Source organism: Coregonus clupeaformis, unplaced genomic scaffold (genome assembly GCF_020615455.1).
Source record: "Coregonus clupeaformis isolate EN_2021a unplaced genomic scaffold, ASM2061545v1 scaf0007, whole genome shotgun sequence".
In the NCBI taxonomy this organism is placed as follows: domain Eukaryota; kingdom Metazoa; phylum Chordata; class Actinopteri; order Salmoniformes; family Salmonidae; genus Coregonus; species Coregonus clupeaformis.
In genome coordinates this window covers 1,159,294-1,177,231 of record NW_025533462.1, presented here as the reverse complement: position 1 = coordinate 1,177,231, position 17,938 = coordinate 1,159,294, and the positions used below count along the sequence as shown (strand labels likewise).

At 41.7% G+C, this 17,938-nt stretch overlaps 2 protein-coding genes and 1 pseudogene across 2 annotated transcripts in view; 2 read left to right on the top strand and 1 right to left on the bottom strand.

Annotated features, from left to right (window-relative positions):
* Positions 1–17,938, top strand: part of LOC121538978 (platelet-activating factor receptor-like) — a 51,434-nt gene that overhangs the window by 16,266 nt on the left and 17,230 nt on the right. The gene's annotated exons all lie outside the window — the stretch shown is intronic.
* Positions 9,496–10,568, top strand: LOC121539701 (annotated as a pseudogene).
* Positions 12,339–17,287, bottom strand: LOC121539702 (peroxidasin-like protein). The gene is made up of 5 exons (XM_041848417.2): positions 17,024–17,287; positions 15,759–16,098; positions 13,873–14,015; positions 13,565–13,592; positions 12,339–13,452 (listed from the first exon to the last, which is right to left on the bottom strand). The coding sequence occupies exons 1-5, from the start codon at positions 17,235–17,237 to the stop codon at positions 13,317–13,319; spliced, it is 861 nt and encodes a 286-aa protein (XP_041704351.1). The 5' UTR covers positions 17,238–17,287; the 3' UTR covers positions 12,339–13,316.

The window sequence follows — 17,938 nt, the reverse complement described above, 5'->3', positions numbered from 1 at the left end:
AAAAGTTGACTCAAGTTTGCCAAAAAGCACCTGGATGATCATCAAGACTCTTGGAAGAATGTTCTATGGACAGATGATTCAAAAGTATAACTTTTTGGACGACATGGTTCCAGTAATGCCTGGCGAAAACCAAACACTGCATTCCACAGTAAGAACATCATACCAAAGGTCAAGCGTGGTGGTGTGATGGTTTGGGGATGCTTTGCTGCCTCAGGACCTGGACGACATGCCTTAATAGAAGGAACCATGAATTCTGCTCTGTATCAGAGAATTCTACAGGAGAATGTCAGACCATCCGTCTGTGAGCTGAAGCTGAAGCGCAGCTGGGTCATGCAGCAAGACAATGATCCAAAACACACAACCAAGTCTACATGAAAATTGCTAAAAAGCAACAAATTGGAAGTTTTGGAATGGCCTAGTCAAAGTCCAGACCTAATCCCAATTGAGATGCTGTGGCAGGACTTGAAACGAGCAGTTCAGGCTTTAAAACCCACACGTCACTGAGTTAAAGCAGTTCTGCATGGAAGAGTGGGCCAAAATCCCTCCACAGCGACGTGAGAGACTGATCAACAACTACAGTAAGCAGTTGGTTGGAGTCATTGCAGCTAAAGGTGGCACAACCAGTTATTGAGTGTAAGGGGGCAATTACTTTTTCACACAGGGGAATTGGGTGTTGCATAACTTTGTTTATGAAATAAATGAAATAATTATGTAATTGTTGTGTTATTTGTTCACTTATGTTCCCTTTATCTAATATTAGGTTTTGGTTGAAGATCTGATAACATTCAGTATCACAAATATGCAAAGGTAGAGAAAATTAGAAAGGGGGCAAATACTTTTTCATAGCACTGTATCTATATTTACAACAAAATATATGGGGATTGGAAATGATGCAGACAATTAAATTGATGGAAGCCACAATCTATCTGCAATATTAAAGCTTTTTTAAAATTATGTCCCCCCCCCCACTTCTAAAACCAAAGTTGCGTCCCTGAAAATAACTATGAATTAACAGACTTATTTTCAAATAATTGTCAACATATAACATCACATTAAGGTGTGGGACTTTCACTGTATTACAAGGAACAATTCACCCGTGGGAACGTTGTGGCTCTCAACACCCGAGAACAGAAAGAGTTGGCCACTACTATCCGAGAGATTGTTCGTGAGGAAATTACCTCTGCCCTCGACTTGCAATTAAAACCGATAAATTAATCTCTTGCCCTGCTCATTTCTAACCTATTCAACTAAAGTGGAAAATTTGTAGACAGTGGTCAGTGTGACAGAGGGGTGACTCCATGACCTGGAAACAGCGCAAACTAAGCTAGAAGGGAAATCAATTTCCTAAAAAAGAAAACAGAATCACTCAAATCATTCCTGTAAATTCAATGTGCGAGTCACAGGACAGTCAGGACTTGTGCGAGCAACCCAACTTCCTTCATGAGCAATCTTTTCTATGAAATGTTTTGTCGGGAGAAGCTGGGTCCCATGCTGCTGATAAACTGAACACTGTGCGGGTCCACTCCAGAACGGATCTCAGTGTATGATTAGATGACTCCACAGTTTTGAAGTCAAACGGCAAATTGTTCGCCTTGCAGCTGAATCGGGGGCTCTGACCTATGCGGAGAAGAGGATCAGTATCTACCCAGATCTGAGTGCCGAACTGCTGAAACAGAGGGTGACCTACAATGAGGTGAGATCCCAGCTACGCAAGCTATCCACCTGGCAAAACTAATCTTGACCTTCCAGAATACAACACACGTTTTCCACTGCCAAGGAGGCTCAAGACTTCTTCTTCTTCAATAATTTAAGATACTCGTCCAAAAAGTTGACTCAAGTTTGCCAAAAAGCACCTGGAAGCACCTGGATAATCATCAAGACTCTTGGAAGAATGTTCAATGGACAGATGAGTCAAAAGTATAACTTTTTGTACAACATGGGTGCCATTTATGCCTGGCGAAAACCAAACACTGCATTCCACAGTAAGAACCAAGCATGGTGGTGGTAGTGTGATGTTTTGGGGATGCTTTGCTGCCTCAGGGCCTGGGCTCTGTATCAGAGAATTCTACAGGTGAATGTCAGGCCATCCGTCTGTGAGCTGAAGCTGAAGCGCAGCTGGGTCATGCAGCAAGATAATGATCCAAAACACTCAATCAAGTCTATATGTAAATGGTTAAAAAGTAACACATTTGAAGTTTTGGAATGGCCTAGTCAAAGTCCAGACCTAATCCCAATTGAGATGTTGTGGCAGGACTTGAAACGAGCAGTTCATGCTTGAAAACCCAAAAATGTTGCTGAGTTAAAACAGCTCTGCATGCAATAGTGGGCCAAAACTACAGGAAGCATTTGGTTGCAGTCATTTTTTTTTTTCACCTTTATTTAACCAGGTAAGCCAGTTGAGAACAAGTTCTCATTGCAGCTAAAGGTGGCACAACCAGTTATTGAGTGTAAGGGGGCAATTACTTTTTCACACAGGGGAATTGGGTGTTGCATAACTTTGTTGATTAAATAAATTAAATAAATATAATTTATTAATTTTATTTGTAAACTCAGGTTTCCTTCATCTAATATTAGGTTTGCTTGAAGATCTGATAACATTCAGTATCAAAAATATGCCAAAATAGAGAAAATCAGAAAGGGGGCAAATACCTTTTCACAGCACTGTATCTTAGAGGCTTAATCAAAAACAACATCTCCTTGGGCTGTATTATCACTCAATGCAGAAAAAGCTTTTGATAGACTAGAATGGTCATGTCTCTTGTCTGTCTTGGAACATATGGGAATTGGCTCCAATTTCATTAATATGATTAAAATACCATATGCCAATCCCTCAGCCATAGTTATAACAGGCAATATCTGCTCTGCTCCGTTCAGATTCACTAGAAGCATCAGACAAGGGGACCAACTTCGCCTCTGCTATTCGTATTATCCATGGAACCTCTGGCCCAGGCAATTTGTCAATTGAAGGAAATAACACTCATTATATGCAGATTATATTTTACTATATCTAGACAATGTATCTAAAAAATCATAGATAAATTCAGCTTCATCTCAGGTTATAAAATTAATCTAACCAAATCACCCCTACTGCCTCTCAAGACCCCGATGGAGGACTCTATCGCTACTTATGGAATAGATATATTTCCTTCTTTAGATAAAAACATCGCCAAAAACTTTAACAGAACGCTCAAATCAATTCAATCCGACCGAATATCTATTAATATCCCAGTTGCTTTAACCGGCAGAATATCTATTGTCAAAATAAATATGTTGCCACGGCTGACTTTCTGTAGTTCAATGCTTCCCATGGCTCCCCCTTCTGGCTATTGGGATACAATTCATAGTGCGGTTTCAAAATGTATTTGGCAAGTTCATCGATTTAAATGAATATACAAAGGGAATGACATATGACTTTAAATATCCACGCTCTAGCATTTCGCCCCATCCTAAATTAGTTTAGATGTGATTATATTACCGCCTGGCTGAGTATAGAGAGAAATATGGTGTCCCCTATTGCCCTGGAAGAGGTGGTGTTCATTGATATATCCCTTAAACAATGTAAATTACGCTTTGGTCCTATTATTGCTCACACAATTTATATTTGGTGCAAAATTAATAAAACAATGTAGCTGGGAATCAAAATGGCATGCCCATACGTCAATATTTCACAATAATGCCTTGCGATCTGGATGGCGGCCTTTTGCATCCCTCCAATGATCCAAATGTGGAATCCATACCCTTACCGATATCATGGACAGTAATGGTTTGAGAACATTCCAACATTTGAAAGATAGATGCACATTACCAGGCCACTCCTTTTTTCTATATGTACAACTTAGGTCAGCTATACTGGCCTATGGAGTCCCTTGGGAAACCCAACTACTGAAACAGCCAATGATGGGATTTATAAATAAATTATCTGGGCTCCCGAAAGGACTGATGTCTATTATATATAAACAACTTTTGGAAAGCTCATATTCTGAGCTAGCCATTAAAAAGTATGGTCCACAGATCTAATTGAATCTGAACCACGCTTGAACTGGAACAGAATATGGAAAAATATGACCTTGGCCTCCTGTAACCTGAACGATACATTTATACATTTTAAGTTTGTTCACAGAGTGTATTTAACACCAAAGAAACATTTTACGATTAAATTGGCCCCAACTCCTAACTGTTCACTGTGTACCCTAAATCTGGTAGGCACATTCCTTCATATGATGTGGGAGTGCTCTGCAGTTAAATGCTTCTGGGGCAAAGTTACAAAATACATTTCGAACTTATGAATTTAAATATACATGGTTTCCGGGTGTGGGTGGAGGATGCAGGCGGTTGGATTGGGACTGAGGGGGGAAGGGGTCGGGGTATCTTTATATGCCTTTATTTGATTGTTGTTGTACCTATAACCCCGCTCTGAAAAAGGAAAATGACAAAACTAAGTAAAACCGGAATCTCATACTATGCTTATCTTCTATCTTGTATAGCATTTGTATCTGTCATGTGTTAATGTTGCTGTTGTAAGTTTACGATATACACTATATTTACAAAAGTATGTGGACACCCCTTCAGGCTGACAGGTGTATTTCATCGAGCACACAACCATGCAATCTCCATAGACAAACATTGGCAGTAGAATGGCCTTACTGAAGAGCTCAGTGACATTCAACGCGGCACCGTCATAGGATGCCACCTTTCCAACAAGTCAGTTCTTCAAATTTCTGCCCTGCTAGAGCTGCCCCGGTCAACTGTAAGTGCTGTTATTGTGAAGTGGAAATGTCTAGGAGCAACAAAGGCTCAGCTGCGAAGTGGTAGGCCACACAAGCTCACAGAACGGGACCACGGAGTGCTGAAGTGCGTAGCGCGTAAAAAGCATCTGTCCTCGGTTGCAACTCTCACTACCGAGTTCCAAACTGCATCTGGAAGCAACGTCAGCACAAGAACTGTTCGTCGGGAGCTTCATGAAATGGGTTTCCTTGGCCGATCAGCCGCACACAAGCCTAAGATCACCTGGAGCAGTGGAAACACGTTCTCTGGAGTCATGAATCATGCTTCACCATCTGGCAGTCCGACGGGCGATTCTGTGTTTGGCGGATGCCAGGAGAACGCTACCTGCCCGAATGCATAGTGCTAACTGTAAAGTTTGGTGGAGGAGGACTAATGGTCTGGGGCTGTTTTTCATGGTTTGGGCTAGGCCCCTTAGTTCCAGTGAAGGGAAATCTTAGCGCTAAGGATACAGTGACATTCTAGAAGATTCTGTGCTTCCAACTTTGTGCAAAAGTTTGGGAAGGCCCTTTCCTATATCAGCATGTCAATGCCCCTGTGCACAAAGCGAGGTCCATACAGAATTGGTTTGTCGAGATCAGTGTGGAAGAACTTGACTGGCCTGCACAGAGCCCTGACCTCAACCCCATCGAACACCTTTGGGATGAATTGGAACGCCGACTGTGAGCCAGGCCTAATCGCCCAGCATCAGTGCCCGACCTCAGTAATGCTCTTGTGGCTGAATGGAAGCAATTCCCCGCAGCAATGTTCCAATATCTAGTGGAAAGCCTTCCCAGAAGAGTGGAGGCTGTTATAGCAGCAAAGGTGGGACCAAATCCATATTAATGCCCATGATTTTGGAATGAGATATTCAACCACATACCTTTTGGTTATGTAGTGTACATCAGGAGAGGAGTTGGAGCTTTAAAAGACATAGTGCCTCAAGTACAAAGACGTACTTTGCTTTGTGTTAAATGGCTGCTCAGCCCACATGCCCACATGCTCTATATACTGTATGTAATGTATACAATAACTATGTATTCATACTATGAACTTTCCATTCTATGGAATGCCCACCACCCTCATATGTCGTGTCTGCTAAAAAAATGTATTTGGTTCTTCAAACACTTAAAGAAATTGTCAGCAGATGTGGTTTTCTTGCAAGAGTTACATTTTAAAAAGGAGACATTTTGTATTTAAAGAGGAGCTTGGAGAGGCCTATGCTGCCACCTACTGTAATAACAGCATAGGTGTAGGTCTCCTGATAAAGAAGAATACACCCTTTTCCCTTATATCCCAACACATGGAAGGCTGTTTTCAAATGTTGAGTTGTACCTTACATGGTGAAAAATACACATTGATTTCATTGTATATCCCACCAGGGGCCAATCTGGTGTTTTTAGAAAGAATTCAAGCTATATTAGATCAAATCCAGATAGGAACTATTATTTTAGCAGGTGACCTAAATCATACATTCGATAAGATTGACAGATGTAGTAATAAAAAAGGCAAATTTAGGGAGCCTCCGAAGAGGCTGAAAAATATAATCTCTACAAATAATTTACAGGACACCTGGACATTACAATTTCAAACTTCAAAAGACTATTCCTTTTTTTCTAAAAGTAAGAAAAGCTATTCAAGAATGTACTATATTTTTATTTCCAAAAATGCACTCAACAATTTACTGGATAAAAAAATTCATGATATAGTGATATTGGATTATTCTTGAGTATCATGCTTAATCACACCAATAGAAAATACACTTAGCAACAGAATTTGGAGAATGAACATCTGAAAGTATTACATATGTAAACGAAAAAATTAAAACATTACAAATGTAGACATAGAGGACAGGGAAAAGCCGGCCAACTATATAATTTGGGATGCCTTTAGGCGTACATTAGGGAATGATAATCTCATACTCAGCAAATGTTAAATCTGATTTTAAAAAAATAATTAAAGAAAAAGCCCATAAAAAATCTAAAATAAAAATTTATAAAAAAGATGAACTTAAACAATAATACGATCTTTTACTTTTGAAGAGAGCCAACAACCACAGGTTAAACTCAAAGAAGGCATACTACTTAATGTCAAATAAATCTGGTAAATATCTTGTTGCTCCCACAAAATGAATACTCGCTAAACCAGTTATAATTTTAAAAGATAAAGATACAAATGCGGTAATTAGAAACAACAACACGATTAATGACAATTTTAAACACTTCTATGAAAATGTATATAAAGAATTAAACAACAGTTGGATGGATCCTATAAACTTCTTAGACTCATCAACCCTGAAGCAATTATTAGTAGATAAAAAATTATCGCTAAAAACAGAGATCACCCAAAAATAAATATTAGATACTGTTAAAACATTCACACGGAGAAAGGCACCAGGAATGGATGGGTTTCCCATAGAATTCTATTCAACAAGTGACAGCACACGTCACTCAATTCAACACTTCCTAGTTCCATGCATCAAACAGCCAAATAAAGTTCTGAACCGATTCGAACACCCAAAAACATACCAGTTTATATCGTTCCTTTCTGGTCTTTTTTTTAACCTGTGAAATACATATTTTTTTTTCTACATTTAGCTCATTAAATTACTTCACCAATCAGTGCGGATAGCACAAGCAAGCTAGTTGTTTACATGCAAGATGGACAGACAAGTGTAGCCTATGCGCAAGATTTGACAGAAATGTTAGGGGTGTGGAGAGAGCGAGAGGGTTGAGGAGCAGACTTGAAGCGCTAGGCCTCTTGTTATGACATGCATTATCTGAATTAGGTCCACAGAATTATACCTAGGAGGAGCAGCTTCTATGAAATAACTTTTAATGTCCTCTGAGCTAGCTAGCTAACAAGATTGAGCTAACTAGCTAACAAGCTTGAGCTAGCAAGCTAAACAAGCTTGTGTGTGCAGAGCGGCACCAGAATTAAAAACACATCTTACCTTTTAGTAGTTAATAAATCCATAATGAAACTTGATAACTAGACCTATAATATCCTTAACTAGCATTGAAAAAGTGAATCCATTCTTCTGTAGCTAATAAAAAATCAGCCTCCCTGTCTTCTCACCTTCTAACGTCAGTACAGTACAGTGAGGGAAAAAAGTATTTGATCCCCTGCTGATTTTGTACGTTTACCCACTGACAAAGACATGATCAGTCTATAATTTTAATGGTAGGTTTATTTGAATAGTGAGAGACAGAATAACAACAAAAAAATCCAGAAAAATGCATATAAAAAATGTTATAAATTGATTTGCATTTTAATGAGGGAAATAAGTATTTGACCCCATCTCAATCAGAAAGATTTCTGGCTCCCAGGTGTCTTTTATACAGGTAACGAGCTGAAATTAGGAACACACTCTTAAAGGGAGTACTCCTAATCTCAGTTTGTTACCTGTATAAAAGACACCTGTCCACAGAAGTAATCAATCAATCAGATTCCAAACTCTCCACCATGACCAAGACCAAAGAGCTCTCCAAGGATGTCAGGGACAAGATTGTAGACCTACACAAGGCTGGAATGGGCTACAAGACCATCGCCAAGCAGCTTGGTGAGAAGGTGACAACAGTTGGTGCGATTATTCTCAAATGGAAGAAACACAAATTAACTGTCAATCTCCCTCGGCCTGGGGCTCCATGCAAGATCTCACTTCGTGGAGTTGCAATGATCATGAGAACGGTGAGGAATCAGCCCAGAACTACACGGGAGGATCTTGTCAATGATCTCAAGGCAGCTGGGACCATAGTCACCAAGAAAACAATTGGTAACACACTATGACGTGAAGGACTGGAATCCTGCAGCGCCCGCGAGGGCCCCCTGCTCAAGAAAGCACATATACAGGGCTGTCTGAAGTTTGCCAATGAACATCTGAATGATTCAGAGGAGAACTGGGTGAAAGTGTTGTGGTCAGATGAGACCAAAATCGAGCTCTTTGGCATCAACTCAACTCGCCGTGTTTGGAGGAGGAGGAATGTTGCCTTCAAACATGGAGGTGGAAACATTATGCTTTGGGGGTCTTTTTCTGCTAAGGGGACAGGACAACTTCACCGCATCAAAGGGACGATGGACGGCGCCATGTACCGTCAAATCTTGGGTGAGAACCTCCTTCCTTCAGCCAGGGCATTGAAAATGGGTCGTGGGTGGGTATTCCAGCATGACAATGACCCAAAACACACGGCCAAGGCAACAAAGAAGTGGCTCAAGAAGATGCACATTAGGGTCCTGGAGTGGCCTAGCCAGTCTCCAGACCTTAATCCCATAAAAATCTGTGGAGGGGAGCTGAAGGTTCGAGTTGCCAAACGTCAGCCTCGAAACCTTAATGACTTGGAGAAGATCTGCAAAGAGGAGTGGAACAAAATCCCTCCTGAGATGTGTGCAAACCTGGTGGCCAACTACAAGAAACGTCTGACCTCTGTGATTGCCAACAAGAGTTTTGCCACCAAGTACTAAATCATGTTTTGCAGAGGGGTCAAATACTTATTTCCCTAATTTAAAATGCAAATCAATTTATAACATTTTTGACGTGTTTTTCTGGATTTTTTTGTTGTTATTCTGTCTCACTGTTCAAATAAACCTACCATTAAAATTATAGACTGATCATGTCTTTGTCAGTGGGCAAACGTACAAAATCAGCAGGGGATCAAATACTTTTTTCCCTCACTGTAAGTATTTTTCTCACAGAGGGAGTTGCTTGCTTTTGCAGAACCAATAGTGGAGTCGACCATGGGGATGCAAGTTGATTTAGCAGTGACCAGGCCAGTGAATTTATCGACAGTCATAAACAGAACCTTCCTGGACTCTGACTTCCGCTACACCCTCTTCCCAGTTTTTTATGGTGTCGTGTTCGTCCTTGGGCTGATAGCCAACAGTTACGTGCTGTTCGTGCTCCAGCGCATGCACGATGCCAAGGCCATAAACGAGATACGCATCTACATGGCCAACCTGACTGTGGCCGACTTCTACGTGTGCGCCCTCCCCTTTTGGATTGGCTACTACCACCGCCGTGGTGACTGGCGCTACGGCGACTTCCTGTGCCGCGTCACTGGTGTGTTCTTCTTCATCAATACCTACTGCTCCATCCTCTTCCTCACTGCCATCAGCGTCAACCGTTACTGGGCCATCACGCGCCCGCTTGATGCCGCCTCGTCCGACCATTGGCACCGCGGAGTGGCTGTCACCATGGTTATCTCGGCGCTCACTCTGTCCATGTCTGTGCCGCACCTCTTGAAGACGGGCATCCAGGTGGATGAGCGCAACGTGTCGCGCTGCTTCGAGGGCTACCACCACAACATTGACGACGAAAAGCGTACAGTGGCCACCATCCACCTCATCATCGTGGTATGCTTCGTCTTGGTCTTCTTCTTCGTAGTAGTCTGTAACCTGCTCATCGCCCGGGCCCTGCTCGCCCTGTCCCCTATCCAGACTCGGGGCTCTAGTTCATACATGCCCCGGGGGGTGAAGGGCCAGGCCCTTCAGATGCTGTGTGCCGTGGTGGGGGTGTTTGTGGTGTGCTTCCTCCCCCACCACGTGGTCCAGGGCCCCTGGACTCTGGCTGTACTGGAGATCAAGGAGGGCTGGGGCAGCATGGACTGGGACCAGCGGACCAGGCAGTGGCTTAACGACGCCCACCAGGTCACCTTGATGCTGATGGGGCTGTGGTGTACTGCTTCGCCACCAGGAAGTTCCGCCTGTACATCAAGGACCATCTGAAAAAGTTGGGGAGGGGCAAAGGATCCTCGGAAACAGCCATCACACACATTTATATGGTGGAGTGCAAGCAGCAGCTTGAGGTTTAAATCTCAAATCAAATCAAATCAAATTGTATTTGCCACATGCGCCGAATACAACAGGGGCAGACATTTCAGTGAAATGCTTACTTACAGCCCTTAACCAACAGTGCATTTATTTTTTAATAAAAAAGTAAAATAAAACAACAACAAAAAAGTGTTGAGAAAAAAGAGCAGAAGTAAAATAACAGTAGGGAGGCTATATATACAGGGGGGTACCGGTGCAGAGTCAATGTGCGGGGGCGCCGGCTAGTGGAGGTAGTTGAAGTAATATGTACATGTGGGTAGAGTTAAAGTGACTATGCATAAATAATGAAGAGTAGCAGCAGCGTAAAAAGATGGGGTGGGGGGCCAGTGCAAATAGTCTGGGTATCCATGATTAGCTGTTCAGGAGTCTTATGGCTTGGGGGTAGAAGCTCTTGAGAAGTATTTTGGACCTAGACTTGGCACTCCTGTACCTCTTGCCATGCGGTAGCAGAGAGAACAGTCTATGACTAGGGTGGCTGGAGTCTTTGACAATTTTGAGGGCCTTCCTCTGACATCGCCTGGTATAGAGGTCCTGGATGGCAGGACGCTTGGCCCCAGTGATGTACTGGGCCGTACGCACTACCCTCTGTAGTGCCTTGCGGTCGGAGGCCGAGCAGTTGCCATACCAGGCGGTGACGCTAATGCTGACTATTGATAGTGACCAGCTTCATCTCATCACACCCACACATAACAATGCACACATAGTGCAGAACATGCACTCTGTTATGTAGCCTCATGTTCATTCAGACACATTCACATGAACAGATGCAACACCACACAGCCCCACCCAGAGTATGGTTCCTCTCTAGATTTCTTCCCTGTAGGAATGTTTTTCCTGGCCACTGTGTCGGCATAATCAGTGTTTTAAAGAATCTTTGGACAATTGATTCTTTGTTTTCATTTTTCAGTTGTACTGTACATTGGATCTCACAACGTATCTTACACTTTGTTCTTGTGACAGACTTGCGACTTCAATTTTATCACCTCTGTTTCTTCCTGTTCTTCTAGTGTAATTAGAGGAGAAAATCTGAAGTTTTATAGGGAACTGGAGCTTCTATAAATGATAGCACAATAGTTCTATAAACTCAGTCCCAAGCCACTAGACTAGATATTTAGATAAAATAGATATGGTTCATTTACTCGGATAGTCCTATCGCTGTTGGAGCCTTCGAAATTCGGTGCTGAACAACAGCTAGTCATGAGCAAGGAATTACAATTTCCTCTGTCTTGATCGTCTAATATGGACACATATTAATAACAATGAGCTTTTCAGGATGTTGGCTGTCCGTAAAGTTCATGAATGTTGAGATAAGCAAATCTTTGTAATGAACTGAAACTGTAATTGCCAAACAAGCTATGTAGAATTACTATGATTTTAGCCTACAGAGTCTTTTAGCCTACTCTCACGTGTGGTGCGTTGTGAAATTGTATTTGTTTATGCAAATTTGTAAGATTGCAAAATAAATACTGGGAGCCCAGAAGTACTTTCGGTCACACTTTATTTGGATAGTCCAGATAGTCCATTTGTAGATGCTCTACAGAGAGGTCATACTATCAACACACTATTTGTTGACAAGCAACTGCTTGCTAAGGTTAGGGTTAGTATGCACGCATGACTGTAAGTCGCTTTGGATAAAAGCGTCTGCTAAATGGCATATTATTATTATTATTATTATTATTATTATTATTATTAAGGGTTGGGTTAAGGTTAGGGTTGGGATAAGGGTTAGGGTTAAGATTAGGGTTAGGGGTTAGTAGATAGTTGAAATGTTAGTGATAGTCTGTAGAGAGTCCATCTGTAGATGTTTTACAGACTATCCAAATAAAGTGTTACCAGACTTTTAAAAATATGTGATGCATTGCAATTATTGTTAAAGCTAGTGATTGTAAAGAATGAGGGGAATAACAAGCTTCACAGTCCTTTTACAAGGATGGTAACCATGTGATGAACATGATGACTTCTCAACTGCCAGCTACTGAAGTATTAACAGAGATGAGTGGGTTATAAAGTTAATGGACCTCTGGTATAAATGTTGCAGTAACTGTAACTCTATGTTTGTGATAAAATTAAAATGTGTTGTGTAGCACGCTGTACTGCATTCTCAAATGTAAATATGATCTAACAGATATATTGTTATTGAAATACCTGTTTTTCTGTTTCACAATAATTGTTTTATTCAAGGCTTCTGTTAAAAGATTCTGAGAAAGATCACTATCAGCATCTTGCAAATGAGTGAAGACAAACAAGAAAAATAACACTTTTCAAACCTCTTTACTTTTTATAAGTCAAATCTAGATTCTCTTCAAATATTAAACAAACTCTAACTCTCTTAAGGACAGTTTCCTCTGACACAGATTAAACATAGTCCTGGACGAAAAAGCATGGTCAATGGAGTATCTCTTGAAATAGTTTTTAAGTCCAGGACTAGGTTTAATCTGTGTCTGGGAAACTGCCCCACAGTCTTTTAGAGTGAGCAAAGGAGGATGTATCTCTTCTGTTATCTACAGTATGTGGTTTATCAAGGAGGCTATTTTAGTGTTACATTCATGTCACATATGCATATGTTGTTCCTGTTCTTGGGTAAGTCCCATCACCCTCTCTCATTCCAAGGTGTAGGTATCATCCCAAGGTGGCATAGGTATCATCCCAAGGTGGCATAGGTATCATCCCAAGGTGGCGTAGGTATCATCCCAAGGTGGCGTAGGTATCATCCCAAGGTGGCGTAGGTATCATCCCAAGGTAGCGTAGGTATCATCCCCTGTCATGTAGGCGGGGCACAGGTCGCTGTAGGCTTGGTTGGTTTCACCACAGTTCATGTAGATTTCTCCCTCATCCCCAGCCTGGGCCTGGGGCTGACTCCTCCCCCTAGTGGATGACAACAGACACATGATCAACATAGTGATCAGCTAATTATAATCTCATACACAGGAAGATACAAGTAAAACACACAGATATGATTTGTTCATCATGCTCTTACTTTGGTGGTTTTGCAGGTCCAGTAAATCCTGGAAGTACATGGAAAATACATCACAGTAAATTCAACCAACACTCACAATGCCTGAATGAACATTGTAGGTTTTTCAGAAACCTACTATAGTCCTATATTTTGGTCATTTACAAATTGAATCATAGATTGAATCACAGGTGCCTCTACTTGGGTTGGCTAAATAACAACCCATTACTTCCTGTAACTACAGTAGCCTTCCTATTACAATTATTACTAGTATAGCTCAAGACTTGGCAGAACTGTTGATATGGTGCAGTATACTTGACAGTGTCACTCACCTTTGGCCGGTGCACTATTGATGGCCAGGGTCTCTTGACCGGCCCTCTCTTTGGCCCGCTGCCTCCAGAACCACAGCAGCACCAAGAGCAGTAAGACCCAGGAAAGGAGAACCAGTACCAACCCTGCCACTCCTGCATACACACTGCCTAAGGGAAGAAGAGGAGCACTCAATTGAATTGTATTGACATTGATGTGCCACAGGCTTACACTAACATCAAAAACGTTACAAACCTATGCTATAAAGTACTACTGTGCATCAAAAATTGATACATACAGTACCAGTCAAAAGTTTGGACACCTACTCATTCCAGGGCTTTTCTTTATTTTTACTATTTTCTACATTGTTGAATAATAGTGAAGACATCAAAACGATGAAATAACACATTTGGAATCATGTAGTGTTAAACCAATCAAAATATATTTTAGATTTTAGATTCTTCAAAGTATCCTTGATACTGCCTTGATGACAGCTTTGCACACTCTTGGCATTCTTTCAACCAGCTTCACCTGGAATGCTTTTCCAACAGTCTTGAAGTTCCCACATATGCGAGCACTTGTTGGCTGCTTTTCCTTCACTCTGCGGTCCGACTCATCCCATACCATCTTGTGGAGGCCAGGTCATCTGATGCAGCACTCCATCACTCTCCTTCTTGGTAAAATAGCCCTTACACAGCTTGGAGGTGTGTTGGGTCATTGTCCTGTTGAGAAACCAATGATAGTCCCACTAAGCCCAAACCAGATTTGACGGTGTATTGATGCAGAATGCTGTGGTAGCCATGCTGGTTAAGTGTGCCTTGAATTCTAAATAAATCACAGACAGTGTCACCAGCAAAGCACCCCCACACCATAATGCCTCCTCCTCCATGCTTTACGGTAGGAAATACACATGCGGAGATCATCCATTCACCCACACCGCGTCTCACAAAGACAGGGCGGTTGGAACCGAAAATCTCAAATTTGGACTCCAGACCAAAGGACACATTTCCACCGGTCTAATGTCCATTGCTCGTGTTTCTTGGCCCAAGCAAGTCTCTTCTTCTTATTGGTGTCCTTTAGTAGTGGTTTATTTGCAGCAATTCGACCAGGAAGGCCTGATTTCACACAGTCTCCTCTGAACAGTTGATGTTCTGATATGTCTGTTACTTGAACTCTGTGAAACATTTATTTGCTTCTTGAAATGTTCCGTATTGACTGACCTTCATGTCTTAAAGTAATGATGGACTGTCTTTTCTCTTTGCTTATTTGAGCTGTTCTTGCCATATTATGCACTTGGTATTTTACCAAATAGGTCCATCTTCCTTGTCACTTACACAGCTGATTGGCTCAAACGCATTAAGAAGGAAAGAAATTCCACAAATTAACTTTTAAGAAGGCACACCTGTTAATTGAAATGCATTCCAGGTGAGTACCTCATGAAGCTGGTTGAGAGAATGTCAAGTGTGCAAAGCTGTCATCAAGGCAAATGGTGGCTATTTAGAAGAATCTCAAATATAAAATATATTTTGATTTGTTCAACACTTTTTTGGTTACTACATGATTCCAAATTGTGTTATTTCATAGTTTTGATGTCTTCACTATTATTCTACAATGTAGGTGTGTCCACTGGTAGTGTACATTGAATAGTAGGGTTCGACAACATACAACTATTGATAAATGCAATCCAATGTTATAAAGCCAGAATAATGACATGATAATGTGAGAGGCACCATCCCAGTACATTATATTTTATTTTGGTACATTGTCACTCTCACACCACCATTACCACACATCTTCCTCATCAGCTGCAATTCTCTACTAATGGAACAAATCTCATTATCGTTCATCATTTCCTCAAACTGAGCTGTTTTCCATCTTGAGCTGAGAGGAAGCTAAATGTATTGGAAACATATGAGAATCAAGGTGGATGTTATGATGGATGAGTAGATTACCAGTCATGGGGAAGTAGAGGATACAGACTGTGTGGAAGGGGCTTTTTTGCTGCTGTGTCAGGACCAAGATCTTGCTGTGAGCCTGGCAAAAGTACTGCCCACTCTCCCTTGCCAGTCTCAGGGTCAGCTCTCGCCCGATGCCCACTTCCTGCCACCCACCCTGCTCATCCAACCTGCTCCAGCTCCAGACGACAGAGGGAGGGTGGGAGGTGGCTTGACAGTACAGGGTGACACTCTGCCCCTCCATGGTTACCAGGTCCTTGGGTGTGGATGACACAGACACATTGGAGAGTCTCTCTAGGGAGATAGGAAGGGACATGGATAACTACTTTGTGGTACTGAAATACACACAAATTACAGATCCAGACTAAACTCTTAGAAAAGGGTTCCAAAGGGTTCTTTGGCTGTCCCTATAGGAGAACCCTTGTGGGTTCCAGGTAGAACCCTCTTTGGAAAGAGTTCTACATGGAACACAAAAAACGTATTCCTGGAACCAAACGGGTTCTACCTGAAACCAAAAAGGGTTATTCTATGGGGACAGCCGAAGAACCCATTAAGGTTCCAGATAGCACCCACTTATTTGAATCAAGATTAACGTAACCATAGTTTGACCCCATAAACTTAGCCTCAACCACATTATCCATACCCCTCTAGCCTGACTGCACTACATGTGACACACCATGAACACACTGTGGTTTGGGGGGTATATTGTAGATGGATAGAGGGGGTGGGAGAGGGAGAGGGGGATATGAAAATTGTAGAAGGATAGAATAGGGGGGGGGGTGCAGAAGGGTGGAAGTGCTTGGTCATTATCCTAGCCAGGGGGCGGGGCTGTTACTATAAACACTCACATAACTGTGCCACGTTCTGCTCCGGTGAAAACCAGTCAAAAGAATGAAGCCTGGCTGAACTGTTCAACTCACTCCCTGCCTGCTATGCTTCTCTCGTCTTAGTGGTTTTCCAACAGGAGATGTGGCTTTAACTGCAGTCCCTGCCATCCCTTTGTGTCTCTAAATAAGCAGGGAAGCTATTTGGGGTTGCCTTGGTGTTGGCTGTGTATGTTCCGCTGGGACGGGAAAATAATTAGTGGGTGGAAAAGGTTGATAAACACAATCCCATATTCTAGCATCCACAAACATCCCATGAAAATTAACTATTTGTTTCTTGATAACTATGAAGTTAATGGGACTTTTATGATTTAGAATAACTTCCAGTCATGTACCTACTACTGTCAGGTGTACAGCATTACTGTAGTACACTGTTCCATTGTAATAACCTGAACACTTGTATTCTCCAGAGTCCTCAGTGGTGACAAGTAGAGTCAGAAGGTTACTGTCATTGTTCATAGATGTGGTTTGGTTCAGATGGTACCAGCTGTATTTCTTCTCATCCAATGATCCCATACAATGCATTTGGACTTTCTGACCAACAAGCATGACCGGAGCTCCAATCAGGAAGTTCAATTCGACCCTTAGCTTTGCCTGAAGAAAAGCTGGTAAAAGAGACAATGAGACAATGGTTAGAGTGGGCGATTGTAAATGGAACACTTACTGTACGAAATTGACTCTTTTAGCCTTAACTACACTGTACTCACCAACTGGTGTCACAACTTATATTTTAATGGGTAGCTTAGTGGTTAAGAGCGTTGTGCCAGTAACCGAAAGGTCGCTGGTTCTAATCCCCGAGCCGACTAGGTGAAACATCTGTTGATGTGTCCTTGAGCAAGGCACTTAACCCTAATTGCTCCTGTAAGTCGCTCTGGATAAGAGCGTCTGCTAAATGACTAAAATGTAAATGTAAATGTTGTCTTTCTCTTTGCTGTGACACAGCAAATACATTTGTTGTGATGACTGTAATCATTAAAGGCCCAAATCCTAATTTGAGATCCATGCACTTAACTTCAACTTTTGCGTAAATTATGTAAATAGGGATACATGCAAAAAACATTTAGTTACGGTGCAGATCTCCAGTTAGGATTCTGCCCTAATACAATACATACTTAATATTAACCAATATACAGTAGAACATATGAGAGGTCTTACCTGGTTTAACAAACAAACAGACCAGAAGAAACACAAGTTGCATGTTTAGTAGCTGTTGTTTTTCGCTATACCTGATAGACGTTGCCACCTGATAT

Excerpts from the sequence above, each read along its gene's own strand:
- LOC121539702 (XM_041848417.2), bottom strand. The coding sequence starts at position 17,237 with ATGCTTGTTGGTCAGAAAGTCCAAATGCATTGTATGGGATCATTGGAT. Across the intron at positions 16,099-17,023 it reads TGTACACCTGACAGTAGTAG|AGAGACTCTCCAATGTGTCT; the intron begins GTACATGACTGG and ends CTATCTCCCTAG. Across the intron at positions 13,593-13,872 it reads CAATAGTGCACCGGCCAAAG|GATTTACTGGACCTGCAAAA; the intron begins GTGAGTGACACT and ends ATGTACTTCCAG.